Here is a 17,445-nt window from a genome sequence, read left to right as displayed (position 1 = left end):
CTGCATATTTATATTTAATTTATAAACCACCTTCTGTAAATCAACTGTATACTAGTGTCTACACTGCACTATAATTCTTGACCTGTCTATGCACCACTGTCTATACTTTGTATATTACATTGCATTCTTCATTCTTGCATTCTATCATTGCATTTCTTGAATTTCCCCTGGGGATCAATAAAGTATCTGATCTATCTATCTATCTTGCACTTTTCTGCTTTTGTTTTGCACTTAGACGCAAACTGCATTTCGTTGTCTTTGTACTTGTACTCTGCACAATGACAATAAAGTTGAATCTAATCTAATATAATCTAATCTTTCGAATCTATGGTAGGCCTAAACTATCCTTGCCTGTCTCTTTTTGACTTTGTGCCTGTGGGCATGTGTGTTTTCTATGGAGTGAGGATTGTCTCAAAATGATTTAAATATATATAAAAGGATATACATATACATACATTTATAAATATCCAAATACAAAATACAAATATAAAAATGTGACATACAAATAAATAAACAAATTTTTATAAATAAACGTGTCTTTGTAAATATATTTTCGAGATTTGAAAATAAATATGCTTGACTTTGTATGTGGAATCTGCATTAATGTGAATCTCCTTTTTGCTTTTATGTCGATGACGTAATTTTGAGACCTTCCTACTGCACACCAAGATCCACAAATAAATACCACTAGATTTGAATGCGAAGACACCCTCCACTGAACAACCAGCAGATGGCAGTGTTGTAGGCTACAACATGTCTGTTATCAACTGATAGTAACTGAATCTTTCCGACGCTGTTTTCCCTAGTTCAGTTCAGTCAAGTGGTCTATGACTAGCAGGATTAACGACATGGAAGACACTGGAGGAATATGATAAAAACACTTTGTTAACGTGTTTTTATTTATTGTTTTTATTTAGTCTACAGTACATGACTTGAGTTTTTCCTCTTGAGCATGAAGCTAACATTTGTGGCATAATTTCGTAGCTTCATAATGCATGCTTCGTATCCAAATGTCTAGCACCTAGGCCTGCCTAACGTTACTTTATTGGCGTTTTAAACATTTTTAGCTTTGAACGGACATATCACAAAAAAAATGAAATGTCTCCTGTACCACACAGGGGAATTTCCGTCTGCTTTTCTCTGCCAAAAGTTAACAATTTTCAAGCACCTTGCGTCTTTCTTCCAATGTATTGCTATACGGCTCTGGGTTTGCTTGTCCTCCGAGTTCGTTCTTAACGACGGTTGTTAGGGACCTGAAACCGGACCCTTTCAAGAGTTCCATTATCAGCATCATAGTTGGCCCCACAAGGCTTCCGTTTTACAGTAACATTCCATATGTTATCTTAATGCAGAGGAAGTAGATTGGGAACCAAATAGAATGTTCAAGCATTGTTTTTGTTTTTATTGTTGAAAGGGTCTATAGGGAATTTCTGCGTGACTGATTCCAGAGCTATTTAGTGTGTCGTGGACCAGTTTTTTTGTGAAATGGAGTGATCCGCAGCCAATGACGAAATCATAAGTGAAGTAGTAAAGCTGGCGGGTGCTAGTTGATGCCATAGTAGGCCTAGAGTCGTTTTTAATAAAGCAGTTGCTACCAGCGACAACCCCTGGACCCGAAGTCATAAAACAGCGTCAATTATTAATGCGCTGTCACACAGACTGGGCAGCGAAGCCACGGCAGGTAAGTAAGGCGAAAACTAAATAGCAAAACACCTAAGTTCGGCATTAATAATATAATAGCTTAATAATAACAATAATAATAAAAACATTTACCTTGCTGTTGAAAAGAAACAAATCAGCTGTAACGTAGCTTAACCTAGTAGGCTAGCCTAAGGCTGTGAAGGGCGTATGCATGTGATCACGGCTGTGGAAAAGAGTGCAGGTGTTTCTGCGATGAACATGTCTGTCGTTTCATAGTTTCTGTCTCCGTGTTTGGCTCTTCGTTTGCATTTTTTGTGTGCATTTTACTGTGGCAGCTTAAGTTTCCGCATAGGGGCAATTATGAGTAAGGAATTATAGGCCTACAGTCTCCACATATTTTCGCTCATTGCCTTTTCAAAACAGTCCAGTCTGGAGTTTATAACTTGATCTCTGAAATGTTTTAGAAACTTTAGAAACGGGTTAATGTCAACTTTCCTCTCAAGTTTTCCCACATGGATGCAGGAGGTGCAAAGATTTAGAGAAGTTGCATTGTTTGATAACTGTTTGAATCATATCTAACAGCTGACTATATCTATCTGAACCTATCTGAATCCATCTAAACCTATCTGAATATGACCTTTCATCATTTGAATCAAATGTGTGAGCAGAGATAACATTGATAAATCTCTCTCTCTCTCTCTCTCTCTCTCTGTCTTTTCATTTTTCATTCCTCTGGAGTAGAAATAAAAAAAAATACATTATGGAGGAGAGCCAGGTAAGGAAAACACAATGTCGGTTCATGTGCCAGTAAATTACATACAAATAAGCACAAGTGCATAAGATTGAACTTTTCCAAATGTTCACAATGTCATGGTGCTGACTCATGGTAATATCCAGTGGTGGTATCTACTGTTGGAATGGCAGTAACTTATGGGTATGACTGAGGAAAATGATTGACAGTAGCCTACTCACTTGTTGCTTTCCCCTCCCTAATCTCTCATCCCTTTCTGTCTCAATGCTCTCACTCACATTTCAAACTCATTCACTTCTTCCCCTGGTCTTGTGTCCTTCTGTTCTTCTCCAGCCCTCTCCCTCCTCACAGAGAGAGGTCCTCATTATTCCTCTCTATCCCAATGCCACCCCTGTAAGCACTATTCATCAGACGTCAAGCCCCTCGTCTCCTCAGACCCCCATCAGTGCCACTGCCTCCTCTCCTCAGACCACGTCCAATGCTACTGTGTCTTCACCAAGAGGACCAGGTGTGTATCACACAAACACACACACGTCAGTGTCAAGTAGTCTGCACACTGATTGGGCCAGTGACGGCAGAGGTTGTTATGCAGTAGCCTATTACAGGGAAGCTACACCAGGCACGTAACTGAAGCGTTCCGTTTGTGGTGCGTAAAATCCATTTTAGAAGACTGGTCTATTTTTTTCGAATGTACACACCGCTATCACGTCTGGTGTAGCTACTTTCATTGATTATAATGGAAACGTATTGTTGCAGCAGACGCAACGCAAACAGAACGCTTCAGTTGCGCCTGGTGAAGCTTCCCTGTTATTCAAAAGTTTGGAAGCACCTAGTCAACATCCATTGTTTAACTGAAGACATCAAAACTATGATAACACAAACATTTTAGAAAAACAAAATGAAAAACAAAGTCTTCAAAGTAGCCACCATTTACCTTAATGAACGAGTGAAAGAAAGGCAGCCTACTGGTGCTCAAAATATATGGGAACTCCTCCAAGACTGGAAAAGATTTCCAGATGTCTGCTTGAAGCTGGTTGGTTTCCTAGTGAAAACGTCATCATTTCGCATCATTCACGTCACTTCATGTTGGAATCAGAGGTGGGAAACTGGGGCTAGATTTTGCTACACGAGTTGCCCAGCTAGGGGCTCGTCATCACCTTTGTCGTCATGTTGTAGTTTGTGTGGCCTTTCATGTCCAACAGTTTTAATGTGAACTGGGGAATTTGCCGTTTTTGTCACTTGAAAGCTGCATATCCTTCTTTCACAAGCATCTTACATTATATTTGTAAGCAAATACAGTTGTTTATTTAAGATTAGTGAACGTGTGTTTTAACCTTTGTTGTGGCATCCATGTTTTTCACACATTCCGATGGCAAAGCACATGAACACTACTGGTGGGAAAATCAACGTAATTACGGGGGACATCATGATTGTCAGGGACTTGCTGTATGTGCAAAAGCAATATCATGGACACAACACTCCTCTTAATTTCCCTGTCAGGTTCACAGCTGTTTGCCGAGCTGCTGGAAAGCCATGCCAATCGCAGCCTTCGAAAGGCCTCCCCAGAGCCTGCAGCTTCACCACCCAGGGAAGCCACACCCTCTCCTGTAGCCACACCCCAAAGCCTGTCTCTCTCACTGAGCACTTCGACCACATCCAATGCCACTGTGTCTTCACCAACAGGTCCAGCAGGTGTATATCACACATAAGCACACACACACACATCAGTGTTGAGTAGTCACTCATTGAGTGGGCCAGTGACAGCAGAGGCTGATGTGTTATACAGTATTAGTCAAAGGTTTGGAAGCTCCTAGTCATTCATAGCTTTAAATAGATTAATTAATTAATTCATTCATTCATTCATTCATAGCTTTTGTCCTAAAAAGAACTTGCACACAAAACAACAAAGCTAGAGAACAATACTAAAAAAACATAGTGCCTTCAAATGAATAGTAAAGCACTAAAATGATTGTCAGTGAATTGTTTTTGTTTTGAATGCTTGTCAGTGATTTATCTTCGAAAGCAATATCATGGGACACAAACACTCCTCTTCAATACTATTCTTTATTCCCCTGTCAGGTTTGCAGCTGTTTGCCGAGCTGCTGGAAAGCCATGCCCGTCGCAGCTCTCAGAAGGCCTCGGGCCCTGCAGCTTCACCTCCCAGAGAAACCACGCCCTCTCCGGTAGCCCCACCCCCTCCTGTAGCCACACCCCAAAGCCTGTCTCTCCCTCTGACTCAACAGCCATCACCCACAGTGCCAGGTGGGAAGGCTTGCCTTCATATTTATAATGTGTGTGTGTGCGTGTGTGTGCATGTGTGTGTGTACAACGTACCGCACAGACTGTAGATAGGATAACAGTGATTCTTGTTTCTATTTTAGTTCCCTTACAGCACCACATGGAAGTGGACATCATAGTGGACGTCCAAAGTGGACATCATAGCCTTTACGCCAAGATAGGGAAAAAAACTGAGAAAACCATATTGAAATTTAAACAGATGCATGGAAACTGAAAATACAGTAAGAAAGTTAGAATGAGTAAGATTCCAAATTTTGGAGGGGTTTTTTGTTTGTTTTTGTGTCTCCCAGGTGGATGTGGACTCGGAAATCCTCAGCTGCTCAAAGAACTGAAGCAGCCACCCCCACTCAAGCATGTGTCCGCCCACAAGGGCCTGACCACTGTCTTCTCTGGCGGGGCGGACCCCATCAGCAAGTTCTCCCACCAGTGATGGAGGACAGAAGCCCCAGCGCTTGTCCAATGGCATGCAGCAATAAAAATGAGCCATGATTAAGATCACAGTTTGCACTAGGTGCCATTCACCTGCCACAGCCATGATTCTGTACTTACCCATTCTATACTATTTTATCCACACTCCTCAATAGAGTTATATTATATATCGTATATCATAGAAGAGCACACTGTTCTGTACTGTAAATTATGTTTATAGATACTGTATAAATGGTGTAGCTTGAGAAAGTGATATCAGGCATGAATGTGAGTTGTATTTGTATAAGGAGTGTGTGTGTGAGTGTCTGAGTGTGTGTGTGTGTGTGTGTGTGTGTGTGTGTGTGTGTATGTGTGTGTGTGTGTGTGTTAGTTTGAGAAGATCCTCCCACCCTTGCTCACAACCTGCCTAAATAAGCTAATGTTTCACTTCCAGAACTTATAATAAAACACAACTTATTATTACAACATTGCAGTGTTTGTAGTACGGTGGCCCAGACGGCTCAACAAAATACAAAAGTCACAACACAATTGCAAAAGCCAAAACACGACAGCATAAACACTTCCAAGTGTCAGAACATGACTGCAAAAGGCGGCTTAACAAAATACATTAGCCACAACATAATTACAAAAGCAACAACACTACGGAAGTGAGCAGTGGTCTGTTCTTGTGGGGAGACCACTCACCTCTGAATGTGTGCGTACACAAGCCTACAACACTAGCTGGGAGGAGAATAAACTACGCGAAATATGGCGCATCTGTGGAAGAGTTTTGCTCAAGTGCCCCCAGCAACCCAGCAATGAGACAACTAGGCTATAAGGAGTAACTACATTTGTTTGTAGCAACCGTAGCCTTTACCGTATTAGCCAGTAGCTGCTGAATTGCTGCCAGAAAACTAGCCAGCTTGTGTATTTTCATTAATATGCTCATCTACTAAAGCTACAAAAAGTCTCCTCCTCAAAAATGATAAATAAAATATGTAAAACTCTGGATGGTTGTGTGTCTGATTGATGGAAGATTATGCAATGATGCTGATTCACTGGGCAAAAAGGCTCTGTTTCTGGAGATGTCTTGATTGACTTGTTTATGAGCACATTCGGATTTTACATCTGAAACTAGAAAATGTAATTTCGAGGAAATTACCAGTGCATGAAGATGCAAAACATACTGTATATTACTGTAACATAAAATACAAAACAAACTTTTATTTGGAAACAGTTGTGGGCAGAGGAAACAGTTGGCTGGAGCCATAGTTGATAACAACTGACAGTTGAAATGGCTGAACAGTTAAATAGTTGAGTAGTTTAAATAGTTAAATTATTTAATAGTCAATTATTGTAGTGAGGACATTTATTTTTATATATTTTCATTATATTAACAGTTGTGGGCAGAGAAAATATTGTTGTTGATGGATAGTTTAATGGGTGGGTGAGTGAATGGTTTGAAGAGGATGAATGGATAGAAAGTTGGATGGAATGTGCCTTATATCCTTGTAGAATGGAGAGACACAGAGAGCGTTGGCCTAGTTGAGCAGAAAGCAGTTGATACAGGTGCAATCAGTTTAACTGGCCCTTTGATGGGTCCTAGTTGAGCAGCTGGAAGTTGATACATGTGCAAATCAAGTTAATTAGCCCATTGTAATGTCATAGTACCAATGCAAAGTCTATGGGGAAAATAAGCTTGCTTTTTGTTAATATCTCAAAAAGTATAAAGTTTACAAAAGTGAAAAATACATTCCTCAAGTGTCCTTTTCAAGACCTACATTACAAAGTTTAAACAAAGTTTTTATGTTAAATAGTATGCACAATATGCACATATAGGTGCCCTCTAGTAGCTGATACGAAACTTTTGAAGACACAGCAATTGAGATCAAAGTAAAACCAAAGTCCTTTTAGGCAAGTCCCTCCACTCGGCGGCCATATTGCAACGCTTTTTGGGTCGGATTGTGGCTTTTGTATTTCGTTGAGCTGTCTGGGCCACCGTATGTTTGCCATGAATGTGTGTCTCTACTCATACTGTACAATTGTTTTTACATGTGTGTGTATGTGTGTGAGTGTGCGTGCATGTGCATTTTGTGTGTGTGTGTGTGTGTGTGTGTGCCTGTATGCGTGTGTGTGTGTGTGCGTGTGACATGATAAGATTACTGTATCTGAGCTAGAGTACTCACTTGTCCAGAGTCCAGGTGAGGTGTAACATCTCAGCCTACAGCACATGTTTCATCTGACCACGCCTGGTATTCCCCTGGCATTAGGCTCCACTGGAGGTGCTCTCTCAGAAGTACTGAGAGGGAGGGAACGAAATGTGTAACAGAATGGCAGTTCTTCTGTAGTTGTTAAAGTAGTCTATCAATTTGTGCAGTAATATAGAATGAAATGCGGTCAACATGAAGTGTTGCGTTGGATTTTACAATGACACTGAACGCGATTCAGCCAATCATAATCAAGAACCGGAACTATCAGTTTTAGAATGTGTTATCCAGTGTTTAGATTTATGAATACCATGCTATCATTACAGTGACACACTTTCAATGTGCTCATGAATAGGAAGGATAGGACAAAGAGAAGAGATGTATTAAGATGGAGGTGTAGAGGGACAGAGAGGGAAAGATATCTGCTCATCAGTGTGTTGAGTTGTGTGGGAGCAAATAAACAGTTACGACACTGAGGTCAAAGGTAAGGAGAGGAGGGTGAAGAGGGACACAACAAACAGTAGGGTAGAGAGAGGTTGAAGAGCCTGAGTGGAGTGTAGAAGTTCAAAACTGGCTCTGGAGAGAGAGAAAGCCAGAGAGTTAGGGAGGGAGAGAGTGAGGGAGGGAGAGAGTGAGGGAGGGAGAGAGTGAGGGAGGGAGAGAGGGCTAATGTGTGTGTGGCAGCGTGAGCCACCAGCAGCATGAGGTCACTCCGTTTACTCCGTGTGTTCCTGCTTCCTGCCTCCATGTTGGTTCTGCTGCTATTTGTGAGTTCATACTGGCTACGTAAGTTCCCATTCATTCATTTAATGTGTGTGTGTGTGTGTGTGTGTGTTCTGCTTCTGCGTGTGTGTGTGCGCGCATGTGTGTGTGTGTGTGTGTGTTTCTGTGTGTATGTATGTGTGTTTGTCTACTGAAAATAAAGAAAGGTTATTATACCATTACAATCTGCCACATTTATTTTTTTTCACTGGCATCACAAGGTTTAAAAGTTGTAAATGTTTGATGTAAGATTGGTTCCTTTAGTGTATGTGTGTGTGTGTGTGTGTGTGTGTGTGTGTGTGTGTGTGTGTGTGTGTGTGTGTGTGTGTGTGTGTGTGTGTGTGTCTCTGTGTGTGTGTGTCTGTGTGTGCGCGCCTCAATGTATGAATGTATGTGTGTGTTCTTAGCTCAGGGGACCCCAGAGGGTTGTAATTCAGTCTGGAGACCCTGCTTCAGTGTGTACAGCCAAACAAGCAAGGTGACACACACACACGCGCATATATGTCAAAGTATACATGTATCCCTTTAATGATAATCTCAACCCCTTCTACCTGTTATCTTTCCTCTTATCCATCCTGCTAAATACTAATCAACGTTTAACTTGAACACTAAATTTAATTCACAATTACATCATACCTTAACTGTTATTCTACCAAATTAGCAGGATTCCATGTAACTTCCAATAAACCTCACTACCAGACAGCTCAGAGATGCACTGGTGACCTCCTTCTCTGAGGTTGCAATGAGTCTGGTGTGGGAGTGCGTGTGTTCACACATGACACTCTGGATCGGACTGTATTGCCCTCTGAGAATATTGAGATCAGAACCCATTTATTATATTTTTTATATTCATAAGTAGTTCATGTCTGTCCTTCGTTTTCTTTTTTATGTTTCTTATTCTGTATCCTTGGAATGGATAGAGGAATTCAGCCTCCACATATGACAGGACTGTCTTTATTTCAGTCTGTTCCTGTATTCCTGAGTATATCTTGATGTGACTGTAGCGATGAGGGACAATATGATGTTTGTGCTGTGTAACCCTGTTCTGCAGGGGTGCTTCCCCTATGTCAGTAGTTATCTGCTCTGGGTTGCTCTGTCAGTAGTTATCTGCTCTGGGTTGCTCTGTCAGTAGTTATCTGCTCTGGGTTGCCATGTTGGCACTAAACAGGATCTGATTCAGTGTAGTCCATGTAAACTGGTATCTTTCATCAACCGGATACTTTTACCCTGACAATTGGCTGACAATGTGAAGCCATGCTGTCTCTCTCTTTATGTACATCACTGTAAATAAATCTCTGTTTCTGATATTTCCATTACCTGACTGGGTTTTCATTCATCTGTGATATCAAAATTGCCATCACCTTGCAATCTCAGACATGTAAGGCAGCTGTACTAGCAAGAAGGCTGAAACCGCAGGTGCTAGTGTATGTTGCTGGCACGTCTCTGGTGGTCTTGGGGGAGTGAGGTTTAGAACTGCAGTGGAGCCCCCTAGTGTAGGCCCCTACTGGATCCAGCTCATTTACAGGAATAACAAATAATGTATGAAGTAACTGTGAATGAACATTTTTAATTGATAATGAAGTAAGAGTGAAGTAACCACATAGCTCCACAGTTACTTAACCATTGGGCATGAAGAGCATCAGGAAGTCACAATTCACTAATCATTAACTAATTCATTATAATCATCATGATTCATATATTAGTTAATCATTACTTGCATGAATCGTACCCGTATATATCTTACATAAGTGCCTTAATATAAAGTGCCTTGATTTTTACCTTGTTTAGCCAGAGCCTCATGCCATTGCTGAAAGCAACCATATCGCTGAGAATGACATCCTCATGGAAGAGTGTCCTGGGCAGGACTTTCAGGTGTCCCATCTCTATTCACACCTGACCTATGCCTTAGGCCCCGCCTCTGATGTCATACTGGATGAATACCTGTCCAGCTGGGAGGAGCTTATCAAGTCAGTAAAAGTAAGAGTGTAACTCTGGAGTAAAAACAACATAAGGTCTAAATTTATGGTAGTTAAATTAAAGTTCAAACTTTTGATTGAGAGCAAAATTATGTTAATTGCTGGAATTTCGAGCAAGACCGTTTTTTGTATTATCTCACTGAATGGGCTTACAGCGAATGCTAAGAGGTAGCACATCAAAAAACAAACACTATTTTACACCACTGACAATGCATTACACTTCTGTGGTAGTGTGAGCTGCAAGATCGAACGCACCTGCTGATTTGACGCTACCGGATCAGGAAGCCAGGCAATTTTCTTCCTACAGTCTTGTTATAACCTCTCTGTACACTTTCAAAGTTTACAGTACTTCAGTTTGTCTGTAGAGACCCTCACCACACTACCACAGAAGTGTGGTATTTTGAGCATTGTCAGTGGTACAAAATAGCATTTGTTTTTTTGACGTCCTAATTGCCCCCTTAGCATTCACTGTAAGCCATTCAGTGATAATGCAAAAAACGTTGTTGCTCAAATCTCCACCAATTAACATAATTTTTCTTTCAATCAAAAGTTTGAACTCGTTAACTACCGTAAATAGACCCTATGTTATTTTTACTCCGGAGTTAAACTTTAAGAAGAATCAGAGGCTGTTGCTTAGTTAGGCAGTATACAGATGGAGGAATGGTATTCAGTATTGTCTGTATAGTTTATGTATATTTTTTTACTTTTTAGTACTTAGCTTAGTAGCTCCATGTACTAAAATATATTCCTCTATTACAATTACAAAGCAAAGCTATTGCGTTCAATACTTTCGAAGGATAACGTTTTTAAAGGAATTAAGTTTTTCTCAATATCCATTACCCAGAGTGAAGCCCATCTTGAGCCTACATAAAATCTCCTTTTCTCTGTTTCTTCCCCAACATCTCACGCCCTCCCTTCCTCGGCCTCAGGTTCATGAACTCCCTTGGCGCTCTTGTGAGCTTCTTCTCCCCGAAAGTCCAGGAAAAGATCACACTCTTACGTGACCTCTCCTCTCCCTCCTCTCACATTGCCCGGAGCGCCCTGTGGCAGCAGCGCCTCAACAATGCCGCTGCTGTGGACACCCCTCTCCCCCTAGACGCAGGTACCTACCACTCTGTCCGCTCCATGCTGGACGGCGAGCTGGGCGCCGGCCTGGTGGACTTCAGCCGGCACACTCCGTCAGGCAGTCGTACTTTGCTGCGGCTCCACCGCTCGCTGCTCTGGCTGCGGCTGCTCCTCGATAAGCTCCACGAGGGCCCTGATGCCGAGGGCCACCTGCGCTCGCCCGGGGAGCTGTGCCGTGAGGCCTACCGGCAGGCCCTGGCACCGCACCACCCGTGGCTCCTGAGGCAGGCCGCCGAGGTGGCGTTCGGTGCCATGCCGGCCCGGAAGGTGTTCCTGGAGCTGGTGTGCGTGACCTCGCAGGAGGAGGCCAAACCGGTGATGCGGACACTGGTCGCTGCCATCAAGAAAGTGCATCACAGGACTCAGAGGATGCTGGAGGAGAGAAACATGCTGGAACTGCCCTAGGGATGGGGAGGAAGGGAAGGGAACAGAAAAAGACAAATTGAGTGAGGGAGGTGAAGTGGAAATGAGTGGAGGAGAGAACTGGAGTCTGAGGGGAAAAAATATGTAAAGAGAGAAAAAGAGCTCTACAAGTGTGAAAGCTGTGGAACAAGGGATGAAGAGTGTAGGAAAGGCAAAGGGCAAGGAAGGAGAAAGAGAGGGGAGAGAAATATAGGGGGAGAAAGAGAAAGAAAGCTGAATGAATGATTTTATGAGCTAAAGATCCCTAGGACCACGCCTTATAACAACGTAAAAGATGTCTCTAGCAGGTCTATGGCATTGGCACTGTCATGGCATAAGAACACAATTTGTAATTAACTATTAATCCAATATTTTATTTTATTTTTGAAGCCTGCAAGTTATTGTGTGCAGTACTCGTGGCTGCATCAATTGAACAGCATTTTACAAAGAAAATCCACCATTACGGACGTCAATCCCGTTTTCCACTGTTTAAGTGTGCGTTTTACTAAAAGTTGGCTAATAAAGCAAACGTAGCACAAGTGCACAGCAATCATAACCGCCTGTTCTTGTTCACTGAGTAAATATAAACTGCAATGAAGAGGTGAGAGCAGGAAAATAATGCGTGCAATGCACATTATGGGTCATTTCAACCGGACTGAAAATGATATTATTATTATACTGTAGAGATTGCTGTGAGTGGACAGCAACCAGCCTATTATTTGTGAAGACAAGACACCGCTTTGTGAAGACAAGACCGAAACATTGCTGTTTTACGCAGCATAATGGTTTAAGCTAGCCAAGGCTTAGGGCCTAACTTTATGTTATTGTTTTGTTATTTTGCTCTTCCTGGCCGTTTTGCGTTTCTTGGGGAGTCAAGATTCCGGGTCGACCTCAATATCCTGATCGCGGGTCCATAAAGTGAAACGGCACTTCCTGTTTTAACCACAAGATGGAGATAGTAGGCGCATCGAGAGTTACACGACTGGATTAAAGTTAATTATGCCTACGTCTAAATCTGTGATATAACAAGACTACGTCACACGCTCGCGCTAGTAGTGGAGGCACACGCAAACCCGGCGGTGATTTTTCCCGTTTACTCGAAGAGACTTTAAAAATAGAACGGTGCATCACACAGAACACTCACATGCGGAGCCTTACTCTGGTGTTCAAGGGCTAGTATTGAATTTGATTTGTTATTATCACAAGAGTTTTTCATGTCTAAGACACCTGTGTGGCTGCATTTGTGTAGCCTATTAGGGTGTTGTTCACATACTCAGATCAGTATACTAAGAATCACTCACTGTGACTTTTTGAGATTAAAAATACTAATTGCATAACGCATTTGCAATACTAACGCATTTTAGTCCTACCATCTGATTCCACCCTTCCATTTCATGTAGTCATAGGATACAGAAAGGGTACAGACATGGGGTACTCATATGTCTAATGTGTAGGCTACACTCTCACTCACACATACCCAGAGTATGCACATTCTTTACAGCTGAGGTTATTCAGAGTATGACTCAGCTCAACACCGATGTATGACCTATGATTAGTTTATTGATTGACTGTTAATTAGTGTTGTGCTATCAGGTCATCAGCTCCTTTACTGACTGAGTAGAAGCGGAAGCTTTAGGACCTCAGGTGACCTTTGACTCCTTGAGAACCAGGCTCTCTCCTCCTGGTGAACTATGTGCGTGTGTCTGCCTATCTTCCTCTGTCAACACCAAGACAGATATAATGTTAATAATAATAGTAATATTAAGAATGTATTAATTGTATGTTATTTAGCCTACAAAAAATGGATTGTTACACTATGTATGTACTGTATACCAACGACAGCATGTGTGTGTGTGTGTGTGTGTGTGTGCAGGGACAGAAGTGTTTTGGGGATTATGTGTGCACCACTTGGGGAAAGGTTGTGTCTGGTTTTAGGGGAACAGTTTGTAAGCATTGTGTGAGTGTGTGTTTTGTGTGTGTGTGTGTGTGTGAGAAAAGAGAGAGAAAGAGAGAGATAGTGAGTGAGTGGGCAGAGAATGTGGAGTTGATGTGTGTACGTTTATGAGTGGGCGGAGTCAGTCAGAACAAAGTGTGTGCTCACTGATCTGGATTATAGTCAATGGGATTAAAGTTTTGAGATTATCTCCACACATGCACCCCCCCCCACACACATACACACACACACACACACACACACACACACACACACACACACACACACACATACACACACACCCACACACACATACACACACTGAGTCAGTAACACCTGACACACTCGCTTGCCTCTATATCCTTCTTTCTCTTCTCCAGCCCTTTCTGTGTGTTTTAAAACATCTGCATTTTGATTTCTTGTTCGATTATGTAAGGACACTGCCACAGCTCAGAACGTCTGTGTGTCATCATAGAATTTGTTGGAGGACAGATTATGTAACCTCTCTTACCCCACCCCCTCCCTCTCTCCCCTTCAATGAGAAGAGCCGCCTCTCCATCATAAAATATATTTTTTCCTGAGGCTAACAAACTGTGTGAGAGACCACTGTGGTGATTGTGTCAGTGGGAATTGTAAGGTTTTTTTACAGGTAGGTATTGAAGTTATTTTACCTGTTGCTGGATGTGAACATGCTGAGGACAGGATGGGAAAAGAAAGAGCAGCCTTCACTTGTTACATAAACAGACAGCTCCAGCTCAGTTATATCATCAATCTCTTATGCTTTAGCTCTTCCATTATCTCTTTTTTCTCCTTTCTGCATCTTTCCTTTACGTTCATACTCTGCTCATGTGGTTGTCTGTGTATTTCCAGCTGTCTCTTGTCTGTCTGTCTTTCACCAACATCCCTCACACCTGATCATCATGTCATGTCATCATATTTTTTATCAACACTCCCCACCATTGTGTATGAGATGGTGTGTGAAACAGTTGGTGTCAAAGAGGAAATGTCTCTTAGACCAAAATCATTTGTGGTTGGCAGGGTTTGTGCTTGTGTGTGTGTGTGTGTGTGTGTGTGTCTCAACAAGCTCAACTTCACTTCATTTGATAAGCAAAATGCACACACTTTTAAACACAAAAAAATGTTTTATTATTTCTTACTTCCCATTTTTCATTTACAACGATATTCTTGTTTTTTTGAATATAGGTTTCCACAATTGTATTTTTTTTATTAGTCAGGCAATATATACTGTAAATAACGGTATATTTAATTAATTCTTTAATTACATCTATTATGTCATGAGCAGTGTTTGATTGAACAGTAAACCCAAATGGAGAGAGATGAGAGCAGAAGAAATCACTTTCGCACAGAGGAGCCTGGAGCACAGGTGAGAGGAATGGCCACAGACAGTCAGCGTCACGCATGAGTGGTGTGTGTGTTTGAGGGAGAATTCATCGACCGGTCAACAGAGTGCAGTTAGTCAGTGCTGAGCAGTGGGCAGTGCAGTGATTGGACACATTATACAGCGGGGGTCTGACTGGGGCAAGCGAGGTGTTGGGGGTGGTGGAGAGAACCAGTGTGACTGACAGTACGACTGATAGGGAACACAATGGAACGAGTTCAGCTGGATCACGACTGATGGAATGTGTCCATTTGTGTGTGTGTATGAGAGAGTGCGTGTGTTGTACGTGCACAAGTTCAGCTTGAATAGTGCGTTTGTGAATGACATCAACGCTTGTTGTGGTGGTGGTTGGTGTGTGTGTGTTTGTTTCTAACGGGCAGAATATTAAAGAGACGATGAAGGCACATGCTTCTGACTCAGCGGTACCAGACTGTGGTACACAGACGACGTCTAGACAGAAAGACTAGAGATAGAAGCCGTCACACAATAATGACATCACAATGGGACAGGACAAAGCTACACAGGGGCTCGTGGAATGAGGATGAGAGATGTTGCAGCTATACAGCCAACCCAGTGCATGAGACCGGCCATCTTGGGCAGGTTAAACACGATACCTTGGCACTAGTCATCGTTCTCTATTTGCTGGCCACCATAGAATTGCTGAGACCTTGGTTTACTTTACTAATGCTATTAGTCGTCATGCAGATGTAAGCACAGCTTGAGGTATGATCTTACTGGGTGCCCACTGCCCAGACATGGCCACGTTTGACCAAATGGGGAGTGTACTGGATGGAGATGTCCATGGCACTGACCCAAGAGAGTGGGTGTAGTCAGTGAGGTGAATAACTCACCAAAGACTCACCCCTGGATGCCCCTTACCTATCTCTCTTAGAAACGACTCAAACATGAGTGACCACTGACTACTCCTAAGCAGTGTTGGTAGTGCTATGTCTCCTCACTCCACAGCTGTGGCACAGGTGCTTTGCCCATTGTATCAAAGACTCATTTAACTACAACGCTGCCACTAGTATTTCCCATATGAAATGTATGGCAGTTGCAACAGGCAGAAATAAAAGACTGTCCCTTTTCCAGTCCTCATGCACTGGGAACAGGATAGCACTACAAGGGACAGTATCAATGAGGTGTTCTATGGATATGTGTGAAGTTGTTTGTGGAGACCCAGTGTCCCATACACAGAGGGCACTCCAATCCATGTTTGGTCAACTTTTTGCTCTATAAATTTTGTGGTGACTCTGCAGTGGCCTGTACTTTCTCCCTCCTACTGATTGCATGGGGAAGTGTTTGACAGGCCTGAATGGGAGCTAAAACTGCCATGGTATGGAGTGCCACTCTGCACAAGGTAAGTCTACAAAGAAATGGTGTTGATTCAATTAGTGCTGCACCATGTAAACATATTTTTCCCATGAACAGACCAGAGTTGATATGAAGAGATTTTTTATGTCAAGGCGATGTCTGTAGTAATGTGTTTTTTCATATGTATTTAAATATTTATCTAGACGCTCTCTTTTTAATGTGAGCACATACACACACATACATACTCACTCACACTTTCCTTTCAAATTATGCTCAAAGTATAACTATGGTGCCCCCAAAAAAAAAAAACATAAACAATACGACACACAGAACAGGCGATGAGACGAGGGAATACTGAGAGAAAAAGGAAAGTGGTCTTGTGCCACAGTCAAGCCCCAAAGACGCTCATAGCAGCATCACTATCCTTATGGTGACAACAAATAAACTGACCAGCACCAAGTGAGCTAGTACTGTGCTTACAAGCACTAAATTGAAAAATGTGTTATGCTTATCTGCCTCTGTTGAAATCGATGCGGTTTCTTACTAGCGCCATGTTAACTAGCCCCATGCATATTAGCCATATGCTAACAAATATCAGTTTATTGAGTGCCAGGCTAACAAGAACTGAAATAGAAAAAAAAATACTTTTTCCTCCCCAGTACTAGGCTCTAAAATCCAGTCTTGTTCAGTGCTGTGCTACTGAACGTTCTCTATACAATGGAACAGTAAATCTAAATAACTTGAAAGAAAGACGTGAATAAAAAACACCAGGATGCTATTTTTAGAGACTACCTTCATCAGTCATCTACACACTTTTAAGATCAGCATTGGCAAATCATATGGTTTGATATTTTACATACATCCTAACCCCCTCTCCCTCTGTTCTATACTCTTTTCCCTCCTCTTTCTCTCTAAGAAAGAGAGGAATGCACCCCCCCCCCCTCAGTAATATGTACAGTTAGCCACGCAACACACAATCAAGATATATTGCTTTGAGGACAAAAAAGAGAAAGAAGATATGATTTCATAGAGGAATGAAAAGAAAAAAAAGAAATTGTCTAACATTTCTCATAAAGTGATCATTATGTGGCCCAATAGAATATGACTAATGTGACTGGTCCAGGCATTTCAACGTGGAACTTGATTGGTTGTTTATGAATTAAGAGCTAAATAGAGTTTTAGCCATTTAGAATCGATATAGTGCAACCATGATAACAATTACTGAATAC

At 41.9% G+C, this 17,445-nt stretch overlaps 2 protein-coding genes across 4 annotated transcripts; both read left to right on the top strand.

The window, feature by feature from the left end:
• The first annotated feature begins 1,412 nt into the window (after nucleotides 1-1,412).
• Nucleotides 1,413-5,581, top strand: LOC125289519 (anti-sigma-I factor RsgI2-like). 3 transcript variants are annotated; one of them, XM_048236417.1, is made up of 6 exons: nucleotides 1,415-1,681; nucleotides 2,383-2,416; nucleotides 2,726-2,900; nucleotides 3,893-4,084; nucleotides 4,472-4,654; nucleotides 4,981-5,581. In XM_048236417.1, the coding sequence occupies exons 2-6, from the start codon at nucleotides 2,402-2,404 to the stop codon at nucleotides 5,118-5,120; spliced, it is 705 nt and encodes a 234-aa protein (XP_048092374.1). In that variant the 5' UTR covers nucleotides 1,415-1,681; nucleotides 2,383-2,401; the 3' UTR covers nucleotides 5,121-5,581. The 3 variants fall into 3 exon arrangements, with proteins under 3 accessions (XP_048092373.1, XP_048092374.1, XP_048092372.1); XM_048236416.1 differs by lacking the exon at nucleotides 2,383-2,416 and having other exon boundaries at nucleotides 1,413-1,681; XM_048236415.1 differs by lacking the exons at nucleotides 1,415-1,681; nucleotides 2,383-2,416 and having other exon boundaries at nucleotides 2,424-2,900.
• Nucleotides 5,582-7,957: 2,376 nt separating this feature from the next.
• gltpd2a (glycolipid transfer protein domain containing 2a) lies at nucleotides 7,958-12,123 on the top strand. The gene is made up of 4 exons (XM_048236472.1): nucleotides 7,958-8,091; nucleotides 8,475-8,545; nucleotides 9,856-10,034; nucleotides 10,973-12,123. Exons 1-4 carry the CDS (start codon nucleotides 8,007-8,009, stop codon nucleotides 11,571-11,573), a joined length of 936 nt encoding a protein of 311 aa, XP_048092429.1. The 5' UTR covers nucleotides 7,958-8,006; the 3' UTR covers nucleotides 11,574-12,123.
• Nucleotides 12,124-17,445: the final 5,322 nt, after the last annotated feature.

This window comes from Alosa alosa, chromosome 24 (assembly GCF_017589495.1).
Source record: "Alosa alosa isolate M-15738 ecotype Scorff River chromosome 24, AALO_Geno_1.1, whole genome shotgun sequence".
In the NCBI taxonomy this organism is placed as follows: domain Eukaryota; kingdom Metazoa; phylum Chordata; class Actinopteri; order Clupeiformes; family Clupeidae; genus Alosa; species Alosa alosa.
This window is presented reverse-complemented; position numbering and strand designations above follow the sequence as displayed.